Source organism: Bufo gargarizans, chromosome 1, assembly GCF_014858855.1.
Source record: "Bufo gargarizans isolate SCDJY-AF-19 chromosome 1, ASM1485885v1, whole genome shotgun sequence".
In the NCBI taxonomy this organism is placed as follows: Eukaryota; Metazoa; Chordata; class Amphibia; order Anura; family Bufonidae; genus Bufo; species Bufo gargarizans.
In genome coordinates, this window is record NC_058080.1 from 595,982,959 (window position 1) to 596,009,250 (window position 26,292).

At 43.5% G+C, this 26,292-nt stretch overlaps 1 protein-coding gene across 1 annotated transcript in view; it reads right to left on the reverse strand.

The window, feature by feature from the left end:
* The window catches only part of ISOC1 (isochorismatase domain containing 1), a 56,373-nt gene that overhangs the window by 8,144 nt on the left and 21,937 nt on the right, over positions 1-26,292 (reverse strand). The window contains exons 2-4 of the mRNA XM_044275857.1: positions 14,329-14,448; positions 12,852-13,055; positions 7,558-7,674 (exon numbers count right to left, since the gene is read on the reverse strand). Coding sequence (XP_044131792.1) covers positions 7,558-7,674; positions 12,852-13,055; positions 14,329-14,448 — 441 coding nt within the window. The remainder of the gene's footprint in view (positions 1-7,557; positions 7,675-12,851; positions 13,056-14,328; positions 14,449-26,292) is intronic.

Genomic DNA, 26,292 nt, shown 5'->3' on the forward strand with positions numbered 1-26,292 from the left:
GCATATCGGGACTGTAGAATCTTCGGATACCCCTGTTAATATATCAAATGGGACAATATCAGAGGACATTGTTGTATCGCTACTCTTAGCTACGTGACTTTCCCATCCGAATATTCGGCTGAATATTCATACGATCATTTTATTATCGATTATTCCATTTTATTCCTCGAATTTTATTACATTTTAGATTGCTATTTTCCAATTGTTTTATATGGTTATACTGCATGTTGTGTATTATGGTTTAGTCAATATAGATAGATAGTTCTCATTATTTCCGCCAGTATATACTACTATTGTTACTTGCTGATATTATATGCTAATAAATTTCAACTGGTCCAGATATCTTGAGAATGCCTAGGTATTCTTATTTTTATTATACTCCTTCTGGAGTGGACTGGGTGAGTCCACCCAACTGAGTGCACCTTTTGGGGTAGTAGTTACTCTTGTGCGTTACATTTAATTTTCTTTTTATAAAAAAACATTATTTATCAACCTCAACGCTCCTATGACCCTGCAGTAACATACATAGTACATAAGGCCGAAAAAAGACATTTGTCCATCCAGTTCGGCCTGTCATCCTGCAAGTTGATCCAGAGGAAGGCAAAAAAAACCTGTGAGGTAGAAGCCAATTTTCCTCACTTTAGGGGAATAAAAATTCCTTCCCGACTCCAATCAGGCAATCAGAATAACTCCCTGGATCAACGACCCCTCTCTAGTAGCTATAGCCTGTAATATTATTACGCTCCAGAAATACATCCAGGCTCCTCTTGAATTCCTTTATTGTACTCACCATCACCACCTCCTCAGGCAGAGAGTTCCATAGTCTCACTGCTCTTACCGTAAAGAATCCTCTTCTATGTTTGTGTACAAACCTTCTTTCCTCCAGACGCAGAGGATGTCCCCTCGTCACACTTCACCGTCCTGGGAATGAATAGATGATGGGATAGATCTCTGTACTGACCCCTGATATATTTATACATATTAATTAGATCTCCTCTCAGTCGTCTTTTTTCTAAAGTGAATAACCCTAATTTTGATAATCTTTCAGGGTACTGTAGTTGCCCCATTCAAGTTATTACTTTAGTTGCCCTCCTCTGGACCTTCTCCAGCTCTGCTATGTCTGCTTTGTTCACTGGAGCCCAGAACTGTACACAGTACTCCATGTGTGGTCTGACTAATGATTTGTAAAGTGGTAGGACTATGTTCTCATCACGGGCATCTATGCCCCTTTTGATGCAACCCATTATCTTATTGGCCTTGGCAGCAGCTGCCTGACACTGTTTTTTGCAGCTTAGTTTGCTGTTTATTAAAATTCCTAGATCCTTTTCCATGTCAGTGTTACCGAGTGTTTTACCATTTAATAAGTACGGGTGACTTGCATTATTCCTTCCCATGTGCATAACTTTACATTTGTCAGTGTTAAACCTCATCTGCCACTTATCTGCCCAAGCCTCCAATCTATCCAGATCGCTCTGTAGTAGTATACTGTCCTCATCAGTGTTAATTACTTTACACAGTTTAGTGTCATCTGCGAAAATTGATATGTTACTATGCAAGCCTTCTACAAGATCATTAATAAATATATTGAAGAGAATAGGGCCCAATACTGACCCCTGAGGTACTCCACTAGTGACAGTGACCCAATCTGAGTATTTACCATTAATAACCACCCTCTGTTTTCTATCATTGAGCCAGTTACTTACCCACTTACAGACGTTTTCTCCCAGTCCGAGCATTCTCATTTTATATACTAACCTTTTATGTGGTACAGTGTCAAATGCTTTGGAGAAGTCCAGATACACGACATCCATTGATTCGCCGCTGTCAAGTCTAGAACTTACCTCCTCATAGAAACTGATTAAATTTGTTTGACATGACCGATCCCTCACGAAGCCATGCTGATATGGCGTTATTTGCTTATTTCCGTTAAGATGCTCTAACATAGCATCTCTCAGAGAACCTTCAAACAGTTTACCCACAACAGATGTTAAACTTACCGGCCTATAGTTTCCAGGCTCTGTTTTTGGACCCTTTTTGAATATTGGCACCACATTTGCTATGCGCCAATCCTGTGGGACATTCCCTGTCAATATAGAATCTGCAAATATCAGAAATAAGGGTCTGGATATGACATTACTTAATTCCCTTAGGATACGGGGGTGTATGCCATCCGGTCCTGGCGATTTGTCTATTTTAATCTTTTTAAGTCGCTGATGTACTTCTTCCTGGGTCAGACAGGACACTTTTAATGGGGACTTTATTTCAACATTCGGCATGTCATCTGACAGTTTATTTTCCTCAGTGAATACATTGGAGAAAAAAATATTTAACAGCTTTGCTTTCTCCTCGTCGCTCTCTGCGACTCCCCCCTCATTACTCTTTAACGGGCCGACACCTTCAGATTTATACTTTTTAACATTTATATAATTGAAGAACATTTTAGGGTTAGTTTTACTCTCTTTGGCAATTAATCTCTCGGTCTCTAGTTTGGCCGCTTTTATTTGTTTTTTACATGTTCTATTTTTTTCCTTATAGTTTTTCAGTGCTTCCGTGCTACCTTCCTGTTTTAGTGTTTTATATGCTTTCTTTTTGTCATTTATTGCTTTCTTTACAGTTCTGTTTATCCACATTGGTTTCTTTTTGTTCCTTAACCTTTTATTCCCATACGGTATGTACCTCTAACAATGAGATTCTAGGATGCTTTTAAAGATATCCCATTTTGTGGCTGTATTTTTATTTGTGAGGACTTTATCCCATTTAGTTAGGCCTATGGCCTCTCTTAGTTGGCTAAATTTAGCTTTTTTGAAGTTTGGTATTTTTGTTCCTCCCTGTAGAAACGCTCTTTTGAATGATAATTGGAAGGTTATTACTTTGTGGTCACTATTTCCCAGGTGTCCCCCAACCTGCACGTCTGTTGTTCTGTCAGGCCTATTGGTTAATACTAAGTCCAGTATGGCCGTCCCTCTAGTCGGGTCCTGAACCAGTTGGGAGAGGTAATTGTCTTTGGTTATTGCCAAGAACCTGTTTCCTTTATGAGATATACAAGTTTCAGTTTCCCAGTCTATATCTGGGTAGTTGAAGTCCCCCATAATAACCACCTCATTATGATTTGCCGCCTCGTCTATCTCGTTTAGTAGTAGATTTTCTGTGGACTCTGGTATATTAGGTGGTTTATAGTAAACTCCTATTAGTAATTTATTATTGTTTTTCGCACCTTGTATCTCTACCCACAGTGACTCCACATGTTCCTGTCCCTCATTTATATCTTCCCGGACTGTGGGCTTTAGACAGGACTTTACATAAAGGCAGACCCCTCCCCCTCTCCGGTTTTGACGATCCTTTCTAAACAGGCTGTAACCCTGTACATTAACTGCCCAGTCATAGCTATCATCCAGCCATGTCTCAGTTATTCCCACTATGTCATAGTCCTCCTCACACATCACTAATTCCAGTTCACCAGTTTTATTAGTCACGCTTCTGGCATTAGTATACATACATTTGAGAGGTTTATGTATATTTTTTACTCTACACCTTTACTTCTGAACTGTTCTAGTCCCTCCTTCCGTTCCTCACCCAGTCTCACTACCTTGCCCCCGGTCTCTATCTGCACTATCTTCCCATTCTATAACATAATTACCCTCCCCCCCCAGTCCCTAGTTTAAACACTCCTCCAACCTTCTAGCCATCTTCTTCCCCAACACAGCTGCCCCTTCCCCATTGAGGTGCAGCCCGTCCCTACGATAGTAACGATATCAAGTCAACAAACATGATCGCCGCAGCCAATCACTGGCATCAGTGGTGATGTTAGGATGAATGCTATGCGGCAGGTAAGTCCAGCGATTGCCTGCAGCAGTCATGAGAATGATGTACATCAAGTCATAGCTATAGGTCCAGCAGGGACCAACAATTGGAAGTTTAAAAGATAGTGATTTTTTTTTATTTTATTTTTTATACAATTTCCTGCTCTTACTATATATTAATGATCTTGTAGAAGGCTTGCACAGTAAAATATACATTTTTGCCGTATAGTAATTAACACTGAAGAGGACAGTATACTACTACAGAGGGATCTGGATAGATTGGAGGCTTGGGCAGATAAGTGGCAGATGAGGTTTAAACACTGACAAATGTAAGGTTATGCACATGGGAAGGAATAATGCAAGTCACCCCTACATACTAAATGGTAAAACACTCAGTAACACTGACATGGAAAAGGATCTAGGAATTTTAATAAACAGCAAACTAAGCTGCAAAAACCAGTGTCAGGCAGCTGCTGCCAAGGCCAATAAGATAATGGGTTGCATCAAAAGGGGCAAAGATGCCCGTGATAAGAACATAGTCCTACCACTTTACAAATCACTAGTCAGACCACACATGGAGTACTGTGTACAGTTCTGGGCTCCTGTAAACAAGGCAGACATAGCAGAGCTGGAGAGGGTCCAGAGGAGTGCAACTAAAGTAATAACTGGAATGGGGCAACTACAGTACCCTGAAAGATTATCAAAATTAGGGTTATTCATTTTAGAAAAAAAAAGACGACTGATGGGATATCTAATTACTATGTATAAATATATCAGGGGTCAGTACAGAGATCTATCCCATCATCTTTTTGTCCCCAGGACTGTGACTGTGACGAGGGGAGATCCTCTGCGTCTGGAGGAAAGAAGGTTTGTACACAAACATAGAAGAGGATTCTTTACGGTAAGAGCAGTGAGACTATGGAACTCTCTGCCTGAGGAGGTGGTGATGGTGAGTACAATAAAGGAATTCAAGAGGGGCCTGGATGTATTTCTGGAGTGTAATAATATTACAGGATATAGCTACTAGAGAGGGGTCGTTGATCCAGGGAGTTATTCTGATTGCCCGATTGGAGTCGGAAAGGAATTTTTTATTCCACTAAAGTGGGGAAAATTGGCTTCTACCTCACAGGGTTTTTTTTCTGCCTTCCTCTGGATCAACTTGCAGGATAACAGGCCGAACTGGATGGACAGATGTATTTTTTCAGCCTTATGTACTATGTTACTAAAGTTTATTAAAATCCCAACCCAGACAACTCCTTTCAGCTCTAGGTGGTCAGAGAGTGTAGCTTGTGCATATACCAGACTCTCTCTACCAGACTTATAAAAAGGACTGTACAGCCATTATGATATGGCTTTCCAAAAAAGTACATCAGCCTCACCAGGTCTAACAGCTATTTAATAATGTAAGCAATCTGGACTGTGAAATCTAGTGGCATAGATCCCATTTAATACCACACTAGAAAGAAAGTAGCAGACTGGTGCTGTTAGTCCTCTGTATCTATCAAGACAGAACTCCCCCATCCCATCTTTAACTGTGTATAGTGAGGTGGCTGTCTCAAGGCTTGTTTTATGTGGGAGAAATGCTATTTTTTGGCATTGTTTTCTGTGGAGATATATATATATATATATATATATATATATATATATATATATACACGCGCTATTCATGTTTAACACAAAATAACCTGATAATGAATTTCTTTGGGTTATTATGAATGTGTATTTTTATTTTACAGTAAATAATGGTGATTTTTATGTGTGAAAGTGTGGAATATGCTAATACGTTATACACCACATCTTTGCTAATACGTTATACACCACATCACTACAACACAGGCTGCTGTTAGGACAACCGTGGATCGCTCCCCCGCTCTCTGATTGGGTCAGTGAGAAATCTGGTGACCAAACTGGAGGCATGGATCACTTTGATCATGCTGCAATAGACCGCAGCATGATCAAAGGGTTAACAGCTGGGGTCGGAACATCCTCCGACAATGGCTGTGAAGTGCAGGAAGTGCTAAGAAGGCATGTTAGTAACAGCCGGTTCTTAATGCGCTCCAAATGCTTTTAACGCCTCTTCCTCTGGGTACTTGATTACAATATTTTCCAATATTACAGTAAAAGAACAGGTTAATTGGGGAAAACTGTACAACTGAAAGTAGGCTCCAAGCCACCACTAGCCTGGATGGAAGATATGATACAGTTGGGCATGGAGGAATATAGGTTCCATATGGTATCCTTCTGCACATTTGCTCACAGAAGCTGGCAACTGGTCTCAGAAATACTCAATTGGCAATAAATCTGGCGACCTTCTAGATTTCCTTCTGCTAAGTGCCTGGATATGGTCCAGGCAGAGACAAGGGTGTGTAATCAAGGTGCATGTGTCTGGATGGTGGACAATAAAACTGTGGGAGCTGCTCATGCTTGTTGGCGGATCAAATGACCTTTTCTACTGGTTGCCTGTCTGGGCCATCCAGAGCCCTCACGTTACTGCTCCCAACAGCTGAGGCAGAACAGCGTAGATGGCAGGCACTTCACTGATAATATGACCATCCTGCTTCTCTCAGTCCATCAATATGCCCCCAGTTGTAGTCTATCAACTGAACAAAATGTCTTCAAATACATCGTAGAGGCAAGTCTAACAGTCAACAATCTCTCACCAAGAGGTACACTACACAAAAGTAGCCTCTGAGAGCCTTTTTATAGGGCAGCAGAGGAAGCATTTTTTATGCCCTCTTGTTGCAAGATCCAGTGTCTAACCGAATACTAATCTAATCTTGTGGCAAGAACCAGTGTCTAATCAGAACGCACCTGTAAGCAAGCATTTATGAATCTGTGAATTTTGCAGAAAGCTGACATTTCTACCTGGATGCAGAAGCACACGGAAACATCTCTGTGTGCTTCCGCATCCATACTGCAAAAAACATAGGAAATATGCTAAACGACGTCAAAACATTTGGACCGCAGACCCATTGAAGTCAATGGGTCTGCACTGTGATGCGGCGTGCACACGGTCAGTATCTGTGTTTTGTCGAAAGCAAAACAATTATGGTTGTGTGAACGCACCCCAAGTCCTTATTCACATAGTCAGTGTTCGGTCAGTGATTGCCATCAGTGATTGTGAGTAAAGACACAGAACAGGTGAAGATCTTTCCCTTATGTCTGTGGAGGCTCCACTCCTGGTTTTGGCTCACAATCACTGATGGAAATCACTGACCAAAACACTGATGTGTGAATAAAGCCTTAGGGCTCGTTCACAGGACCGTGCCATTTTTTGCTGTCCGCAAAAAACGGATGCCGCCCGTGTGCCTTCTGCAATTTGCGGAATGAAACAGGAGGCCCATTATAGAAATGCCTATTCTTGTTCGCAAAACGGACAAGAATAGGACAGGACTCCTAATTTTTGCGGGGCCACGGAAGGGAGCAACGGATGCGGACAGCACACAGAGTGCTGTCCGCATCTTTTGCAGACCCATTGAAATGAATGGTTCCGTATACAGAACGCAGAAAACAGTCCGTATACGGAAAGCAAAATACGTTCCTGTAAACGAGCCCTTAGACTGAGAGAACAAGCACCAGTGTGTTATGTCTGTTATACAGCTACGCTGCCTTTTCAGCATCAAATACCAGCACTATAGTTATATGTATATTACAGTAGTCAAAAAGTCAAATTTTAGAAACATTTTCTATAACACAGGTAAACCTAGAAAATTAGGAATTGAGTGAATGCAATTAATAAAAAGGAGTGCATTCTTACCTCTAAAGCAAACATCCTATCCATCATGCTCCTTGATGAAGATGCATCGGCCACAATATGAACTTCTACCCCTCGGCCAATCAGATCCAGTGCAGTTTGTTGAATACATACATGAGTCTAAAGACACAAAAAAGTATATTATTAGAAGTCAGTAGTTTAAAGAAGTTATATGAGAAAATAAAAGCTCCATTCAAAGGAAGATTTCTGATAAAGTATTAAAGGGCAGCTATCACATACAACTAGAAGTTTATCAATTTCGGGGTTACCACAACATATGCCCATGAGTGTCCCTTCTGTGGTCCCTTTTCCTTCTGTTGTCCTACTTGACCACTTGAGGACTTGTATCTGAGGACTTGTATCATATCTAGTTTCCTTTCAGACACCTTCTGCTTAATTACCAATGTGTTAATAAAAAGTAAAGCCAGAATCCAAACCAATAAATAAAACATAACATTATCTCTTTTAGAGATGAGCAAATTTCCGCTTATGAAATTCATTCGCGCTTTGTTTACTGGTAAAAGGTGAATTGCGTTATGGATTCCGTTACCACAGACCATAACACAATTCTATGACGGAATTCATAACGGAATGCATTTAGAGGCATTCCGTCATAATAAAAGTCTATGGGCTGCATAACCGATCCGTCCCGTTTCAGTTATGTAGGAGAGGACTCCCCTGCATAACGGAAACGGGGCGGATCCATTTTGCAGCCCATGGACTTCTATTATGACGGAATGACTCAAAATGCATTCCGTTATGCATTCCGTCATTGAATTGCGTTATGGTCCGTGGTAACGGAATCCTTAACACAATTCACCTTTTAGCAACAAACGAAGTGTGAACCAATTTCAAAATATGAAATTCACTCATCTCCAATCTCCTTATGTGTCTTGAGAGGTTGTTATCCAGCTTTCTCAGACTGCTGAATTCCACATTTGCCTAGTTATGTAGAGATAAAAATCACCATATAGGTAGACCAACTTGCCATTCAGGATCCTGGAAAAGCTGGGTGATAACACGGTGCAGTTGTATTGGCGACAACAGATTATGTTGCTCTGGTACCATACGATGGATTCACAATGTATCACGGCAGCATTGAAGGTATTTTATAAAACCAATTCGTCCCTTGTTACAGCCCCGTAGAGATTGCTATCCAGCTTTTCCAAAACGCAGAATGCCAGATGAGACTGGTTTATGAATTGGTAAATTTCCAGGATTACAGAAACCTAGCTAGATATGATAGCCAGGGGCAAGGAAAAGCTAAGTAAAAATCCCAGTGAAACTCTCTACACAGTAGCTAGGCAGATTTGTAATTCAAGGCCCCGGGAAACCTGGGTAATACATTACATGGAGCTGTAATAGGGACTGCTAAATACCAAATCTACCTAAATAAATCCCCCTCCTCACTGCCTTTTGGGTCTTGGAAAAGCTAGGTTACCACCGTGTGAAGCTGTAATAGAAAATGCTGAATAATAAATCTACCAAGACAAATCCCCCTCCTCACTCCTAAAAAGTGCCATAGATAGGCAGATTAGCCTCTCGGGGTCCTGGGAATGCTAATTCATGTGCACAACGTAAGGTTAAAAGTATCTGGACAGTGTGTAACGATCCACAAGATCTGTAATCCAGCTTTCCCACACTGATGGATGACAGATTTGCCTAGATAAAACAGTGAGAAATCCTTCCTGCTTATTTAGGCAAACGTGACTGCTAACACTCATACCAAACAATCTGCCCGTCTAACGAGGCAGCCAACCACCGATGAACGAGCCATACGCTCGTTCATGGGGTGAAATGATCATTAGTGCAGGCAAATTATAGTTTCTGGGCAGCAGATCTTGCTGTCTAAACAAAATAATGAGGATGTAAGGAGGAGCGATTGCAATAGCCATCCCTCGTTTCGAAGGATTGCAGCCTTCTTCATCAGTGGACTTGAATAAGTAAGTGTTCCAAACTTCATAAAGTGGCACATGTCAAATTTGCAAAAAACAGCCTGGGCAGGAGGGCGAAAACTGTCCCGGGGTAGAAGGGGTTAAAGAGGCTCCCGTCACCCAGTTCGCTGCATCTAAATACAGCAGTTCACCTCCACTGAACGAACTGCCGACTGTCAGGAAGGAGCGCTTCCTTCTCGACAATCTGCTCATCTGCCTGTGTAAATGCATCTCAACTGCACAGGCAGTGATGAAATTGTCAGGAAATTGCCAACCCAGTTGGGCCCATTAAAAGCAATGGACACATGGCATACACAACGGGAACATTTTCTGGTGTATGTGCAGGATGCACCCTACTATATAGGCCATAAATATAGCAAATCTGCTTAGTTGACCTTTTGTAATGCAGGTGGACAGTTCATTTGTGTCAGAATTCTGAACATTCCTTTAAATAAAAATGACTTTCTAGAACGTGAATCAGTGCAAAAATGGTAAGCGATTTCAGCTCTGAAGCCTGCAGAACTGTGAATGCACTAGAACTCAGGATCAGTATAAGATAAATAAGGAAATGTATGGTCTTTAATACCTTACGAAGATCACTAAAGAGGATTTATGGGACTTTGATATGGATAGTCTATCTACTCAGGCTCTGTGGACCCTTTAAAGAGGCTCTGTCACCCGGTTCAAGCGTACCCTACCAGGCAGATAGCCTGGTAGGGCTGATGACACAGACAAAAACCATACCTTTAATTTCTCATGTAGTAGGTCCGGTATGACCGGAAAAGCAACTTTTAAAAATATGCAAATGAGGACATCGAGCACTCGGAGGCGGGCTTATGCCTTCCTAGCACTGCTTCTGCGATGACCCCGTTCCTTACTAATGCCGGCCTTAATCACACCCCCATGTCCTTTAATTGACAGCGCTAGACCCGGTCTAGCACTGATATCACGCGCCTGTGCACCCGCAGGCGCGTGCGCACTGGATCTTTTCCTTCCTTCACGGTTTGTGTGTATGTCCACTGCGCACGCGCCATCATGGAAGCGAGTGCGCAGGTGCAGGATATCAGCGGGTCTAGGGCTGCCAATCAAAGGACATGGGGGTGTGATTAGATGCAGAATGCTGGCATTTTCAAGGAAGAGGGGCGTCGCAGAAGCAGTGATCGGACGGCATAAGCCAGAGTGCTCAAATTCCTTATTAAGGTATGGGTTTTGTCTGTCATCAGCCCTACCAGGCTATCTGCCTGTTAGGGTAGGCTTGAACTGGGTGACGGGAGCCTCTTTAACCCCTTCTACCCCGGGACAGTTTTCGCCCTCCTGCCCAGGCTGTTTTTTGCAAATTTGACATGTGCCACTTTATGAGGTTTGGAACACTTACTTATTCAAGTCCACTGATGAAGGAGGCTGCAATCCTTCGAAACGCGTATGTTATCCAAGCCCTGGGAAGCGCTTCCAAACTCCCCTGCACCATCAGGCTGCCTCCATCCATTGACCACACCGGGAATTAAAGAGCCCAAAAAAAGCGCGCGCTAAACTGCCGCACTGTGTCAAGCCCGCCAGACACAGTCAGCAGCCCTCTGACCAGAGGAAAAGACAGCAACATTCGCATCGACAGACTGATCCACAAACAGCAGCCCTTTGCCGTCATCGCATCCATCTGCAACCGCGCTGCCGGCCCAGTCTATCCAGAACCGCACTAAGCATCCACAGCACACAGAGGATCCTGCGCGGAGACACCTACATAGAAGAACAGACGATCCTCCAGAAAGGTAACAGCGACCAGATAGCCAATTTTAGGTGGGACGCCACCAGGCACTGGTTCGCTGAAAATAACTTTCGCATTGCTATGTATACACATATATCGGATCTGGAATGCTGCTGATATATCCTTTTAAACCTGTCACAATTTAGATCTTTGTACTAACTTTTTACTTATTTTAATCAACTGAATCCATCTCAGACTATTGACTATATTTGTCTAATATTCAAAGTTCTACATACCATGATTCTGGACTTATAGCCCAATACAGGGTGTTTTATCATCACTTTTTCACATTATTTTTCTTTATTCATTTATCCATTTTTCTATTTTACACCACCCACTCCTCTCTCTGTACATTGGGAGTGACCTATATTGATAACGTTTCTATTACTACCCAAATAAATATAGTTTTTATCATATACACACTATCCCTTGTCCTTTGTTGATATCTGCTGGTGACCTCATATAGAGTGCCCGTCTTCCTATGTTCCTATACGACTTACCATACTTATTCAAGCCATTCTGAGATTTTTTTCTCGTGACACATTGTACTTTATGACAGTCATAAATTTGAATCAATATATTTCACCTTTATTTATAAAAAAAATCCTAAGTTTACCAAAAATTTTGAAAAATTAGCAATTTTCCAAATTTCTAATTCTCTGCTTTTAAAATTGAATTGATATTACTTAACGTTCCCCATATGTCTAATTTATGTTGGCATCATTTTGTAATGGTCCTTTTATTTATTTTTAGGACGTTTGAAGGCTTAGAATTTTAGAAGAAATTTTTAAGAAAATTTCTAAAACCCACTTTTTCAGGACCAGTTCAGGTCTGAAGTCACTTTGTGGGGCTTACATAGTAGAAACCACCCATAAATTACCCCATTTTAGAAACTACACCCCTCAAGTAATTCAAAACTGATTTTACAAACTTTGTTAACCCTTTAGGTGTTCCACAAGAATTAAAGGAAAATTAAGATTAAACTTCTAAATCTCACTCACCTCAAGAGTTAACAGCCAAACAAAACTCAATATTTATTACCCTTATTCTGCAGTTTACAGAAACACCCCTCATGGCTGGATCTTCTCAGCTTCCATAGAAGGCAGGTCCGCGGCATAGAAGGGGTTAATCCGTAGGCATCGGCTCTTACAGAAATGGCGGCGGATACAGCAGGGGCCCGGCTATCAGTGACTACCGGGCCCCTGCAGTGATTAGGTGCGCACTGCCCGCCCGATCACTATGACGTAATAGTACGTCAAATTGCGGCAAGTCATCTGTCATGTGTCAGGAAGAGGTTAATCAGACTGATAGTAGGATTGGCGAGAGAGTCAGACCATCACTGATACTGATACTGTTGGCCTATCCTACGGCTAGTCCCCTCTAAAGGGTACCACTACCTAAACCTTTGCTGAAAACTCAAAAGGTGCAAAAGCTCTGCTCACAGCGCTCTGCATCTTCCACTTTCATTTCTTGTCAAGCATGTAGCGTACAGATCCATAGAACGTACATGGGTTCCCTAATCCACAATAACTCCAAATACTGTATTACAATAGGAGAGACTGGTAAATGCAACTAAAACCAACAAACAAAGCCGAACTCACCTCAACTCCAAACAGCACAACACTACGAACCCCAGGAATTTCAGCCAGCGCTGCCTCTACTTCTGGTAAAACCATAGAAAATTTGGTCTTTGGGGCCACAAGCTTCACTCCGGTTAGGTCAAGTTCTTGCACAGTGCTCCCAAGTCCTTTAGGATACTGTTCTGTGACGATCACTGGTATTCCTAATATACGCGCTCCTTGTAGCTAAGATTAAGACAGTAAAACATTTGGTTAAAGAAACTACAGGTGGCAAGATAAAGCAGAAACTTGCAAATCATATATAGGAAGTATACAATGTTATGGCTCACTACTAGTCAATGGAGTCAATTAGCCAAACCAGTAAATAACCTGTACCTTCAGTGATAAGGTAGATATGAGTAGAGCTCTGATAAGTCTATGGCAATCCTTAGATTTGCAAATGCTGCAAAAAGGGCCATATATAATCCCCAATGAAGACTTTAAAATAAATATGGAGTGTTTTGAAGTTAAAGGGGTTGTCCAAGATTTTAAGACTGATGGCCTATCCTCCCATCCCCACCGATCAGCCAGTTTCAGAGTATCTCTGCTCTTTCGTTGAGCCTGTAACTGCAGTGCTACTCAGATTCATTTCACTGGAAGCAGTGCCGCAATTACCAGTTCTGCCCACTACACAATGGACAGAGCTGCATGGTTCATGTACAGATGACTACTCTAAAACAGCTGGGCAGCAAGGGTGGGGTGGTGTAGGACCCTCACTGACCAGATATTGATGGTCTATCCTGAGGACAGGTCATCAATATAAATCCCAGGAATACATTTTTAAAGGGAACCTGTCACCGGGATTTTGTGTATAGAGCTGAGGACATGAGTTGCTAGATGGCCGCTAGCACATCCGCAATACCCAGTCCCCATAGCTCTGTGTGCTTTTATTGTGTAAAAAAAAAAAAAAAAACACGATTTGATACATATGCAAATTAACCTGAGATGAGTCCTGTCCCTGAGTTGAGTCACGTACAGGACTCATCTCAGGTTAATTTGGATATGTATCAAATCTTTTTTTTTTACACAATAAAAGCACACAGAGCTATGGGGACTGGGTATTGCAGATGTGCTAGAGGCCATCTAGCAACCTATGTCCTCAGCTCTATACACAAAATCCCGGTGACAGGTTCCCTTTAAGACCAGATTGGAAGTATAAAAAAAGAAAATTTGTGTGTAGCCACTTTCAACTTAACAAAACTTAGATTATCATAGCAGGCAAACAATAGCAATAGGGTAATGAGATGGGTCTACGAATCAAAAATTAAGTTCTGGCTGCTCTTGCAGGGCAATCTGCTCCTAGCTGTAGCCGTTTCTCACTAGCCACAATACAAGACCCATCTCGGGCACACATGATGCTGGCCTCCCTAGCTTCCTACCTGGTGTAGGTGATCTTTTGATCCTTCACTTGGTTTGGAAGGGAAGGTACAATTGTTCACATCAGAATCATAAGACTTACCAATCTTTGTCCTACGCTTATAATATCTCCAAAATACTTGATTGCTGGTCTGAACCTCTCTTGCATGTCACAACAGAAAAAGACAGTACTAGTGGGAGTAAGGTTTCCAAGTGTTGTTAGCTGCCAAGACAAAGCACAGGAAAATTAAATCATACACAGAAAGGTGGCTTAACAGCATAGATACAACATTTGAGCTATTTAAATAAAAGATACAAATCACTCTCTAAATATATACATAATTTATATATAGCAGATGAAAGTGGTCTATAAAATAGTGCCTTATATTACAGAATTGGACTGCTATGGTAGTCTCGGTTCTGGCTACACACTAAACAAAGAGGTAAAAAACATTTACCATAAAAGGAATGCATCACAACTGACGTTATTTAAAGGGGTCCTCTGTGTTTTTAACAATAAAGATCAATCAGGTTTTTATTACTGACAAATATATAATTCACAGACACAAATTTAAAAAAATATTCACTCTGGCCATTAAGGATCTGTCAAAATGACACCTTGGAGGAATCGGACAGGTCACTGGGGTAAAGAGGGCACTGCCAGTCTCTGTGGCGTAATCCAATATAAACAGAACTTATAACACTGTTAGAGTCTACTATATAGAAAGTCTATTGTATTACTAGGCATCACTATATCTATTAACAGTCATGTGAAAAAGAAAGGACACCATTTGAAGATTATTATTATTTTTTTTAACTCTAGTGGACTTTCCAATATTTAGATAAAGGTGTGACAATAAAACAAGGTGAACAATAAAAAAAATTGAAGTTTATCATTTAAAGGGGACCTTTCACCAGGATACATGTATAGAAATAGTTATATAACCTAACAGTGCGGCCCCCAGTGATGTATTTCCGCTTATTATTTTTTCAAAGGACCCCCCTTTCGTCTGCTGTGGTCTCTGATAGTTCTGGCCTCATATGCTGATGCGGAGATTCGGTTCAACTAGGTGGGGACTTGAATATGTCCTGGGCGCGGTTATCTTCTCCCTGGATAAGAGCGCATCCAAATCAGAGCATCACGCTCTTAGCCAGGGAGAAGGAGCTCAAGTTCTCGCGAGATTCGCAAGAACTTTAGCTTTTACACATCCCGAGCTGTACGCCATCTTGGAGTCCCCGGTGGAGAGCATCGCAGCGGCAGCAGCAGTAGGATTCTGTCGGTAAGTAGGAAAAAACAACCCTATAAAACAAGCAACTTGTTCAACCTTTACTAATACTCCCCCCCCTAGGCAAATGAGCATGATGTTAGTTTTACAAATTTACCTTCCACCACCCCCTAAGGGACTCCAAGATGGCGCACAGCTCGGCTCCTTCTCCCTGGCTAAGAGCGGGGCACTCTGATTGGATTCGCTCTTAGCCAGGGAGAAGATAATCACGCCCATGACAAATTCAAGTCATCGCCTAGTTGAACCGAATCGCCTCATTAGCATATAATAAGTGGAAATACATCACTGGGGGCCGCACTGTTAGGTAATATAACTATTTCTATACATGTATCCTGGTAAAAGGTCCTCTTTAACCCCTTAAGGACCAGGCCATTTTTTGCTAATCTGACCACAGTCACTTTATGTGTGAATAACTTTAAAATGCTGTTACTTATCCAGGCAATTCTGAGACAGTTTTTTCGTACTTCATGACTGGTAAAATTGTTTTGAATACCTTGAAGGGTGTAGTTTCTTAAATGGGGTCTAGATGGGGTCACTTTTATGGAGCTTCTACTCTAGGGGTGCATCAGGGGGGCTTCAAATGGGACATTGTGTCAAAAAAACAGTCCAGCAAAATCTGCCTTCCAAAAACCATATGGCGCTCCTTTCCTTGTGCGCCCTGCCGTTTGGCCATACAGCATTTTACAACCACATATGGGGTGTTTCTATAAACTACAGAATCAGGGCAATAAATATAGAGTTTTGTTTGACTGTTAACCCTTGCTTTGTTAATGGGAAAAATTCATAAAAATTGTAAATTTAGCAAAAAATAGCTGTTTTGGCACGTTTTTTTTCTTACGGACGCGGCAATACCTAATATGTCTACTTTTTTAATTTTTAGCCGATTGTCTTAGGTAATGGCTCATTTTTTGCGGCTTTATTGGCACTATTTTGGGGTGCATATGACTTTTTGATCAGCTTGCTATTACACTTTGTTCATCTGAAGGGCTAGGTCATGTGGTATTTTTGAAGTTAAGGTTCTTACGGACGCGGCGATACCTAATATGTGTACTTTTTTTAATTTATTTTAGTTTTACAAAATAATATTTTTTGAAAAAAATAGTGTCTCCAAAGTCTGAGAGCCATAGTTTTATTATTTTTTTTCTTTTCTGGGCGATTGTCTATGGCCAAATAGAATTAAAATTGGGGAAGGGGATTATAAATTTAGTACTCCATGGAAGTGTGGTACTCCCTGAAGCAACCGTCAATGCAGAGGCCCGGATGATTGGGGCAGGTGTCACACTGAGTGGTGGTGTCCTTCCGTATTTCCCTCCTGTGACACACTCTGAACTTTTTTTGGAACCGTCCCTTCTTTCCAGTATGGGGGACCACACCTGGAAAGTTTTGGCCAGGCACGATCCGGGTGCCTCCAGTTCCCGAGGTACTCCAGCCTGCTCTTTCCCGGTCAGAAAAGATCAGGGCCTTGAGAACTGCTTCATAGAACTGCAGGAATTTCCCTGTGTTGCCAGCACTCCGGGACAGCACAAAAGAGTTGTAAAAGGCAACCTGTACCAAGTAGACAGAAACTTTTTTGTACCATGTCCGGGTTTTGCACATGGCGTTATATGGCTTGAGGACTTGATCAGAGAGATCAACTCCTCCCATATACCGATTGTAGTCCACGATACAATCGGGCTTGAGGACAGTTGCCGCAGTACCTCGCACAGGGACAGGGGTGATGCCGTTACCGTGAATTGTGGACAGTACAAGGACATCCCTCTTGTTCTTATATCTGACCAGCAACAGGGTTCCACTGGTAAGGAAAAGGGTCTCAACCCTGGGGATAGGTACCTGGAGGGGGTGGGTAGGGAGGCTGCGTTGATTTTTCCGCACGGTGCCACAAGAGGATGTGGATCTGGCAGCAAGGGACTGGAACAAGGGGATACTAGTATAAAAGCTAGCAACGTACAGGTGGTAACCCTTATCTAGCAGTGGGTGCATAAGGTCCCACACAAGTTGTCCGCTAATACCCAGAGCGGGGGGGACACTCTGGGGGTTCAATACGGGAATCTCGCCCCTCGTACACACAAAACTTGTAAGTGTACCCTGAGGTACTCTCACAAAGTTTGTACAGCTTAACGCCATACCTCGCCCGCTTAGAGGGAACATACTGGCGGAAAATGAGTCTCCCCTTGAAAGCAATGAGAGACTCATCAACCGCGACCTCCCTTCCAGGTACATAGGCCTCCAAAAATTTGGCCCTGAGGTGATAGATGACCCGCCTGATTTTGTACAGGCAGTCATAGGCAGGATCACCTCGGGGGACATGCTGCATTATCTGCATACTGCAGGCTTTTCCGAATGGCCTCAAAACGGGAACGTGTCATGGCCATACAGTAGAGTGGGGTCTGGTAGAGGACGTCCCCACTCCAGTTCTGCCTGACACTGGGTTTTTTGACTAGGCCCATGTGCAGCACGAGACCCCAAAACGTCCTCATCTCGGCTGCACTGACCGGAGTCCAGCCACAGGACCTAGCCAAAAAGGAGCCCAGGTGTGGAGCAATGAACTGTTGGGCGAACAAGTTCATTGGCTCCACCATCAGATTCACAAAGTGGTCACTGAAAAAAATAAAAATAAAAGTCATATTAAGTAAAGCCCACTGTGGGAATCTGGATTCCTGGTTGGCCAACAAAGTCAGGAATTATGGGCTCAAAATCCTCTGGGGTACACCAGACAAGTTCACCGGTAGGGGGCTCAGGTGGACCTATCTGGTGGGCCGGAAAACTAGTACAAGCCCCAGAGCGGCTCATACTAGTGTGGGCCACAGGGTCCCTGGCATGGGGGTCCCCTGTCTCCGCCGCCTTGGGGGCTCATCATCACTAGATGATGAGGAGGACGCGGATGAGAAGAGGAAAGTGGGGTCATCCTCACTGGGGCTCTCTGAGTCGGAGACAAGCAGGGCGTATGCGTCTTTGGCCGAGAACGTCTGGCGAGCTATAGGGGAGTGTGTGTGTGCGCGCGTGTGTGTAAAACTTAATTTAGCGTGCATGTGTGTGACCCCTCCTCGGCATTGTTACAGAGTGCCTCCTGATTTTAGCAGGCACTCTGTTCCAATCACCGCGCGGCGGTGTTTGGAAATACGCAGGGCGTACCTGTACGCCCTGCGTCCTTAAGGACTTGGACATCAGGGCGCACCTGTATGCCCTGTGTCCTTAAGAGGTTAAAGGGGTCTTCTGCTTTCTACTGAAAGTGTCCCTGTACTTTGGGTAAACTTTTGATCAGTGAGGATCTAAAAAAAATATCACTGAACATGAAACCCCTAAAATGGAACTTTTAATATAATCATCAAGGTAAAATAACCAAACCCCAAAACATAAATAATATAGAGATAGAATAGATAGCTTAATATCTTATGCCTACACTCAAGATGCAACAGTCAGTGTAGTGCATACATCATATTTTATTTTTTCACTGTCATACTGTATTTTCCTCTTGGGAATTTTATCATCCCTCATTCATAACAAATCATATAGACCAGAATAAGGTATATTTGAGGAAACTTAATAATCTTGATAATGTGTCTTTACTATAATAATATTATCCACTTGGCTGTTTGTCTCATGCTGTAAAGACAAACATATAGTTTCTTCCATCTGCAATGTTTAGCAGGTGGAACTGCATTTTATTGTCCTCTATTATCTTTTATCGATACTAAACCAATAAAAACTATTGAAACAGAAAGCAGCCAGGGACAGTAACCAGCATGACACCTGCACATTTGATAGAGCTTAGAGCATGGAATTAAATAATCAGAGGTTGTTGTTGTTAAACTCATGGTTATTTGTCACCAGATGATCTGTAGGCCAGCAGCCGACAAGATGGGGTTGGGAAGGTGTACTATCCCTGAATTGTCCCTACCGGTTACCCCTGCCTGAAAGCGCCCCCCCCCCCCCCCTTCTCGGTGGCTAAGCCCTCAGAGACCCTAGGTGTCCCTGCTAGCTTGCAACACTCTTCCCGACGCGTTTCCCCAAGAGGAGATATCCAAATGGTTCATCAGGGGACATTCAGCACTTAGTTGATAGATAAGTGCTGCAAGTGGTAAAAGAAACACATATGATATGGGCACCAAGATAAAAAGGAACGCGAGGATCTAAGTGTGAAGACACGTGCCGATGGCTAGAACAGGGAAAGAGAAACGCTTGTGTAGCGCGCTGTCTCTCCTCATCACTGCAGTAGACTGACTGAATGGAAAGTCTATGGGCCTGTCTCAGTTCAGTCTCTTGCAGCAAGGAGAGCCTGCTATCCGAGTGCATCTCTCTACTTATTTGGGGGTCTCAGCACTCAGACCCCCATCAATTAAAATGTTGATATGCTACAGTGACATATCAAAAGTTTTCCCAAAGTATGGTGCCCATTTAATGTGCAGCCGCACTGTCACATAGCTTTTCAGAATAGGATGTGTGTACCTGAGTGTTGGAAATATATGATTTATGCAAAGTTGTAAAAAGCATTTAAAGTTCTGAAATGCCATTTATCATATACTTTTCCACCTTTTGTCTAACGATGCACTAAATCACATATTGTGAACCACTGGGATCAATCTTCCACATCATGTCTGGTCTAGTTTTAAGCTGTCCAAATGTATGGTGGTTACACTAAATCACCCCAAATGTGCTCTGGACAGACACGGAAAAGACAGAGTTATTTGCCTACAGTATCAATACTACATCAGGGCCTGGGCAGTTCATCACCATCAAATCCAGTATGAATTCTTCATTGCACCAGAAGGTGCTTGAGGATAAGGTGATTTTAACAGCTTTTTTGCTAAACTAATTATTACAGTCATTCTGTGACGGTGTTTTTTGCTCAGTTAAATTACAGTTATCTTTATGTTAGGTTTAAATAAAGATCACACGTTCACAAAGGTTAAAAAATAAAACCCTTTTAGGTCTGGTATCTTTACGTTTTCACATCTACGGTATGTTATGTAGAACAGTTGGAGTGCCCCCATAACAGCCAAGCACCATAATAAAAACAGTTGCTCAGGCTTGAACACCCCCATAAAAGCATAGTAATCCCATAAAAGTATGAACGCCCCAATTAACAGCCCATGTGCCTTTGCTAAAATGTCCCCTACCCACCCTCCTTCCAGTGTGCACCCCTCTCAGATATTGCAAAGTAGTCCGTTCATTCACCAATAAAGACTCTGCATGCTGCTTTCGGTGTCTTAAAGGGGTTTTCTAACAAGATAGAGGATAAGTTACTGATTGCGGAGGTTTCGATTACTGGGACTGTAGCGATCACAAGGATAGAGCTACCCAATTTCCCATCTAAATTGAGTGCTAGTGCGCATGTGTGACAGATAGTCAGAGATTGCATGTAGCTCAATGCACGACAGTCACATAGAATGGAGAGGTGAATCCCCCAGTGGAGCTTCCACTCCATGCACATGGAGAATAGAGGGACCTCTATTCTCTTGATCAGTGGGGGATCCTTTGGCCATACACCCAGGGATCAACCACTTGACGGTATATAAAAAACAATTTATTTTCTATAACAAGCACAAAATTAAACATTGTTAAATAATAAATTTAAGGTTCTCAGAATGCCTCAAAGACCAAAAAAATAAATAAAAAAAATCATGTCAAAACAGGAATTTTACTTAAAGGGATTCTGTCACCTCCCCTCAGCCAAAAAACGATTTAAAAGCAGCCATGCAGCACAGCTTACCTGGATTAGGCTGTGCTGCTTCATCTTGAAATCCGTCCAGCAGTTACTTTAAAAAACGACTTTGATCAATAAGGAAATGCGTCCTGAAGGTGCCCAGAGGGGCGTTTTTTTCTTCCTAGTGAGCCCAGTACCGCCCCTCTTTCAGTGCCCAGCCCGCCTTCCTTGTATTTTCTAACTGCCACCCCCAGCCTGCCACAGCCTCTCCTGCCTCTCCTCCCCCTCCCTCACGCCGAACGAAGTCTCGCACAGGCGCAGTACCCACTGAGGGCTGCGCCTGTGCGATCATCAGGAGACTGAGGGCGGCAGCTTCATCTTCGTCACTGGGCATGCGCCGAGCCCAGTGACGTCCGATGCTCGCTCTTCCCTCAGTCAGGGAAGAGCGAGCATCGGACTTCACTGGGCTCGGCGCATGCCCAGTGACGAAGATGAAGCTGCCGCCCTCAGTCTCCTGATGATCGCACAGGCGCAGCCCTCAGTGGTTACTGCGCCTGTGCGAGACTTCGTTCGGCGTGAGGGAGGGGGAGGAGAGGCAGGAGAGGCTGTGGCAGGCTGGGGGCGGCAGTTAGAAAATACAAGGAAGGCGGGCTGGGCACTGAAAGAGGGGCGGTACTGGGCTCACTAGGAAGAAAAAAAACGCCCCTCTGGGCACCTTCAGGACGCATTTCCTTATTGATCAAAGTCGTTTTTTAAAGTAACTGCTGGACGGATTTCAAGATGAAACAGCACAGCCTAATCCAGGTAAGCTGTGCTGCATGGCTGCTTTTAAATCGTTTTTTGGCTGAGGGGAGGTGACAGAATCCCTTTAAGGCCCCTTTCAGACGAGCGAGTGTCACGCTCTGGACTAGCAGCGCAGCTCCCGTCCTGAACTTCCAGCACTGCCAGGGTCTCATAGCATTATAGGGATAAACCCTTAGGCCCCTTTCACACGGGCGAGTTTTCCGTGCGGGTGCGATGCGTGCGGTGAATTTCTATGGGGCTGTGCACATGAGCGGTGATTTTCACGCATCACTTGTGCGTTGAGTGAAAATCTATATTGTGCGATTTTCACGTGACGCAGGCCCCATAGAAGTGAATGGGGTGCGTGAAAATCGCATAGCATCCGCAAGCAAGTGCGGATGCGGTGCGATTTTCACGCATGGTTGCTAGGTGACAGTCTATTCACTGTATTATTTTCCCTTATAACAGCATTCTGAATACAGAATGCATAGTAAAACAGCGCTGGAGGGGTTAAAAAAATAATAACAATAATTTAACTCACCTTAGTCCACTTGATCTCGAAGCCCGGCATCTCCTTTGTTGACTAGGACCTGTGGTGAGCATTAAATAGAGGTAAAGGACCTTTGATGACGTCACTCCGGTCATCACATGATCTTTTACCATGGTGATTCACCATGGTAAAAGACCATGTGATGACCGGAGTGACGTCATCAAAGGTCCTTTACCTCCATTTAATGCTCACCACAGGTGCTAGTCAACAAAGGAGACACAAGGAGATGCCGGCTTCGCGATCAAGTGGACTAAGGTGAGTTAAATTTTATTTTTTATTTTTTTTAACCCCTCCAGCGCTGTTTTACTATGCATTCTGTATTCAGAATGCTATTATTTTCCCTTATAACCATGTTATAAGGGAAAATAATACAATCTACAGAACACCGATCCCAGACCCGAACTTCTGTGAAGAAGTTCGGGTTTGGGTACCAAACAGGCGCGATTTTCCTCACGTGAGTGCAAAACGCATTACAATGTTTTGCACTTGCATGGAAAAATCGCGCATTTTCCCGCAACGCACCCGCCTCTTATCCGGGCAAAAAAACTGACGCCCGTGTAAAAGAGGCCTTAGGCCACTTTCACACGATCGTGACGGATTAGGTCCGGATGCGTTCAGTGAAACTTGCACCATTTTACAAGCAAGTTCAGTCAGTTTTTTCCGCGTGGGTGTAATGTGTTTTGATGCGTTTTTCACGCACGTGATAAAAAAACTGAAGGTTTACAAACAACATCTCTAAGCAACCATCCGTGAAAAATGCCTTGCATCCGCACTTGCTTCCGGATGCAATGCGTTTTTCACTGAAGGCCCAATCACTTCTATCGTGAAAAACGCAGAATATAGAACATGCTGCGTTTTTCACGCAACGCAGAACTGATGCGTGAAAAAAAGGCTCATGTACACAGACACATTGAAATGAATGGGTCAGGATTCAGTGCGGGGGCTATGCGTTCACGGCACGCATTGCACCCACGCGGAAAACTCGCTCGTGTGAAAGGGGCCTTAGAGGTCTGTAATGTACTGGATAACACTGACACAATGCTGTCAGTTTTATACAATACATTCCAGAACAGTAAGGGTTACATAGCATCAAAATCTGGTTAATGTCCTTTTTCCCCCTCTACTGCCGTTTCCAAACTGGACAAAAAGGTTAGAGTCCTTTCTGTCTCTGTTTCCTGTAGATATTTAAGAACAGTTCTCTGTACATCTAGGCAGTGAAACCGCGCCACTCGTGGATTTCTAGGGGAGGCACGGAAAGAGGGCAGTGTTATTTCTGTGAAGAGGTGTCAGAGACTGTCTCAGCCTTAGAAGACATAAGGGCCTCCATGGTAGGGTTTGTAGACCTATCTAGGAGTGGCTTACCTTCCTTGCCCATCCTCTGCAGCCATGACGCTCCTCCTCCGTCTTCAGGGGACTCAAAAACCCCCCCCTCCCAGGGGGGAGTGGACCCCATACGCGAGACCACATTTGCGGGGTCTTCAGTGTACTAGCTGGGCCCCGCCATCTTATTTTCGTGTGCCGCCACCTAGGTGAAGGAGGAGAAGGCGTCCGCCGAGCCGAGAGCCCCCTGAGGGGAAGCGGCCTCAGCCTATATACTACCACGGCCCAAAAAGGTAAAATGAGGTGTGCTAGAGAACCCCCGGAGGGGTAGCTAGTGGCCTCCCTGTTTCAGAGCTGTGAGGGGAGACCAGACATCCCCCGACCAGCTCGAGCCCTTATAAGTTTTCTTTCTACTTGTTTCTGTCCCTACAGGGATAGGGAGTGAGCTCCCATGCAGGGGGACGAAAAACACTGGTGAATGGGGGTGGGACCTTTTAAACTTGTCTCACTTCCTGTCCCTACAGAGATGGGGATGGACATCCTCCCATGTGCGGTCATGGAGGACGTCCTGGAAACTGAAGTTTTCACTCTGGCCCCTGAGCCTCATAATAGGCTGACACTTCCTGTTCTGCAAAGATCACCTCTCAGCAGCACTCTCATTATCATCACATCCAGTGAAAGGTAACAACTCTATTATACAACTAAAGGCAGATAAGGCCTCATTCACATGTCAGTGTTCCACGGACGTGTGCTGTACGTGTTCTCATGGACAACAAGATTTTTCTTTGGATTACGTTTGTACACAGTCAAGTCCGCACTGGGTCCGTGCTTCTGTGAAAACAACAAAGGTGAGAGCTGTATATATATTTGGAAATTCAGACATCAGTGTTTTAGCACGGTCCGTTTTTGCAGCACGGATGCATGCTCTGTTTTGTCCGTGTTTACGGATCCATCACGTCCATTATAGTCTATGGGTCCATAAAAACTATGCAACACTGATCATAAGGAAGAGATGCTTTGAAAATATTTTTTTTCGGCTTTTCAGTGTCCGTGAAACACAGAGAGCAAAAGAAGAACACAAGGACCCAAAGCGGATCCTTCACCAACAGCTTAACAGATGCATCAATGACCACCCGCTCACAGATTTGAGCACAGACACAGACATGTGAATGAGGCTTAACACAGGGTCCACCCTTCACTGTATTGATGGATTGATTACGGGGATCCCAGGAGTGACTTCGAGAAGTTTTTCTTTATATGAACATGGGCTGGTTGAGATGCTGTTAGCTGCCAATCTATATGTAGTGTAGTCAGTCTACTGTGCCGTTTGTGCAGGGGGTGGGGGACTAGTCTGGGTATGTTCATACATTGTGAAAATGCTGCATATTTTCTACAGCAGAAATCAACAGCAATAGAAACAAAAATAAATAAGGGTACTTTCACACTAGCGTTTTTCTTTTCCGGCACTGAGTTACGTCAAAAGGGCTCAATGTCGGAAAAGAAATGATCAGTTTTATCCCCAAGCATTCTCAATGGAAAGCAATCCGTTCAGGATGCATCAGGATGTCTTCAGTTCAGTCATTTTGACTGATCAGGCAAAAGATAAAACCGCAGCATGCTACGGTTTTATCACCAGCAAAAAAAAAAAAACTGAAGACTTGCCTGAATGCATTTTTTTGCCATAGGAATGTATTAGTACCGGATCAGACCAAAAAAAAAGTAGGCCTTAGGCTACTTTCACACTTGCGTTCAGAGCGGATCCGCCCAGATGGATCCGGTCAGAACGGATCCGTTCTGAACAATGGGATCCGGTCAGAACGGATCCGTCTGCATTATATTGTAGAAAAAATTCTAAGTGTGAAAGTAGCTTCAGACGGATCCGTCCAGACTTTACATTGAAAGTCAATGGGGAACGGATAAGTTTGAAAATTGAGCCATATAGTGTCAAATTCAAACGGATCCGTCCCCATTGACTTACATTGTAAGTCTGGATGGATCCGTTTGCCTCCGGACGGCCAGGCGGACACCTGAACGCTGCAAGCAGCGTTCAAGTGTCCGCCTGCTGAGCGGAGCGGAGGACAAACGCTGCCAGACTGATGCATTCTGAGCGGATCCGCATCCACTCAGAATGCATTAGGGCTGGACGGATGCGTTCGGGGCCGCTTGTGAGAGCCTTCAAACAGAACTCACAAGCGGAGCCCCGAACGCTAGTGTGAAAGTAGCCTTAATAATTTTTTTTCCAGTTACAAAGCAAGGGTTAACAGCCAAACCAAACTCAATATTTATGGCCCCGATTCTGTAGTTTTCAGAAACACCCCATATGTGGTCGTAAACCGCTGTACGGGCACACGGCAGGGCACAGAAGGAAAGGAATGCCATACGGTTTTTGGAAGGCAGGTTTTGCTGGACTGTTTTTTTTTACACCATGTCCAATTTGAAGCCCCCCTGATGCACCCCTAGAGTAGAAACTCCAAAAAAGTTACC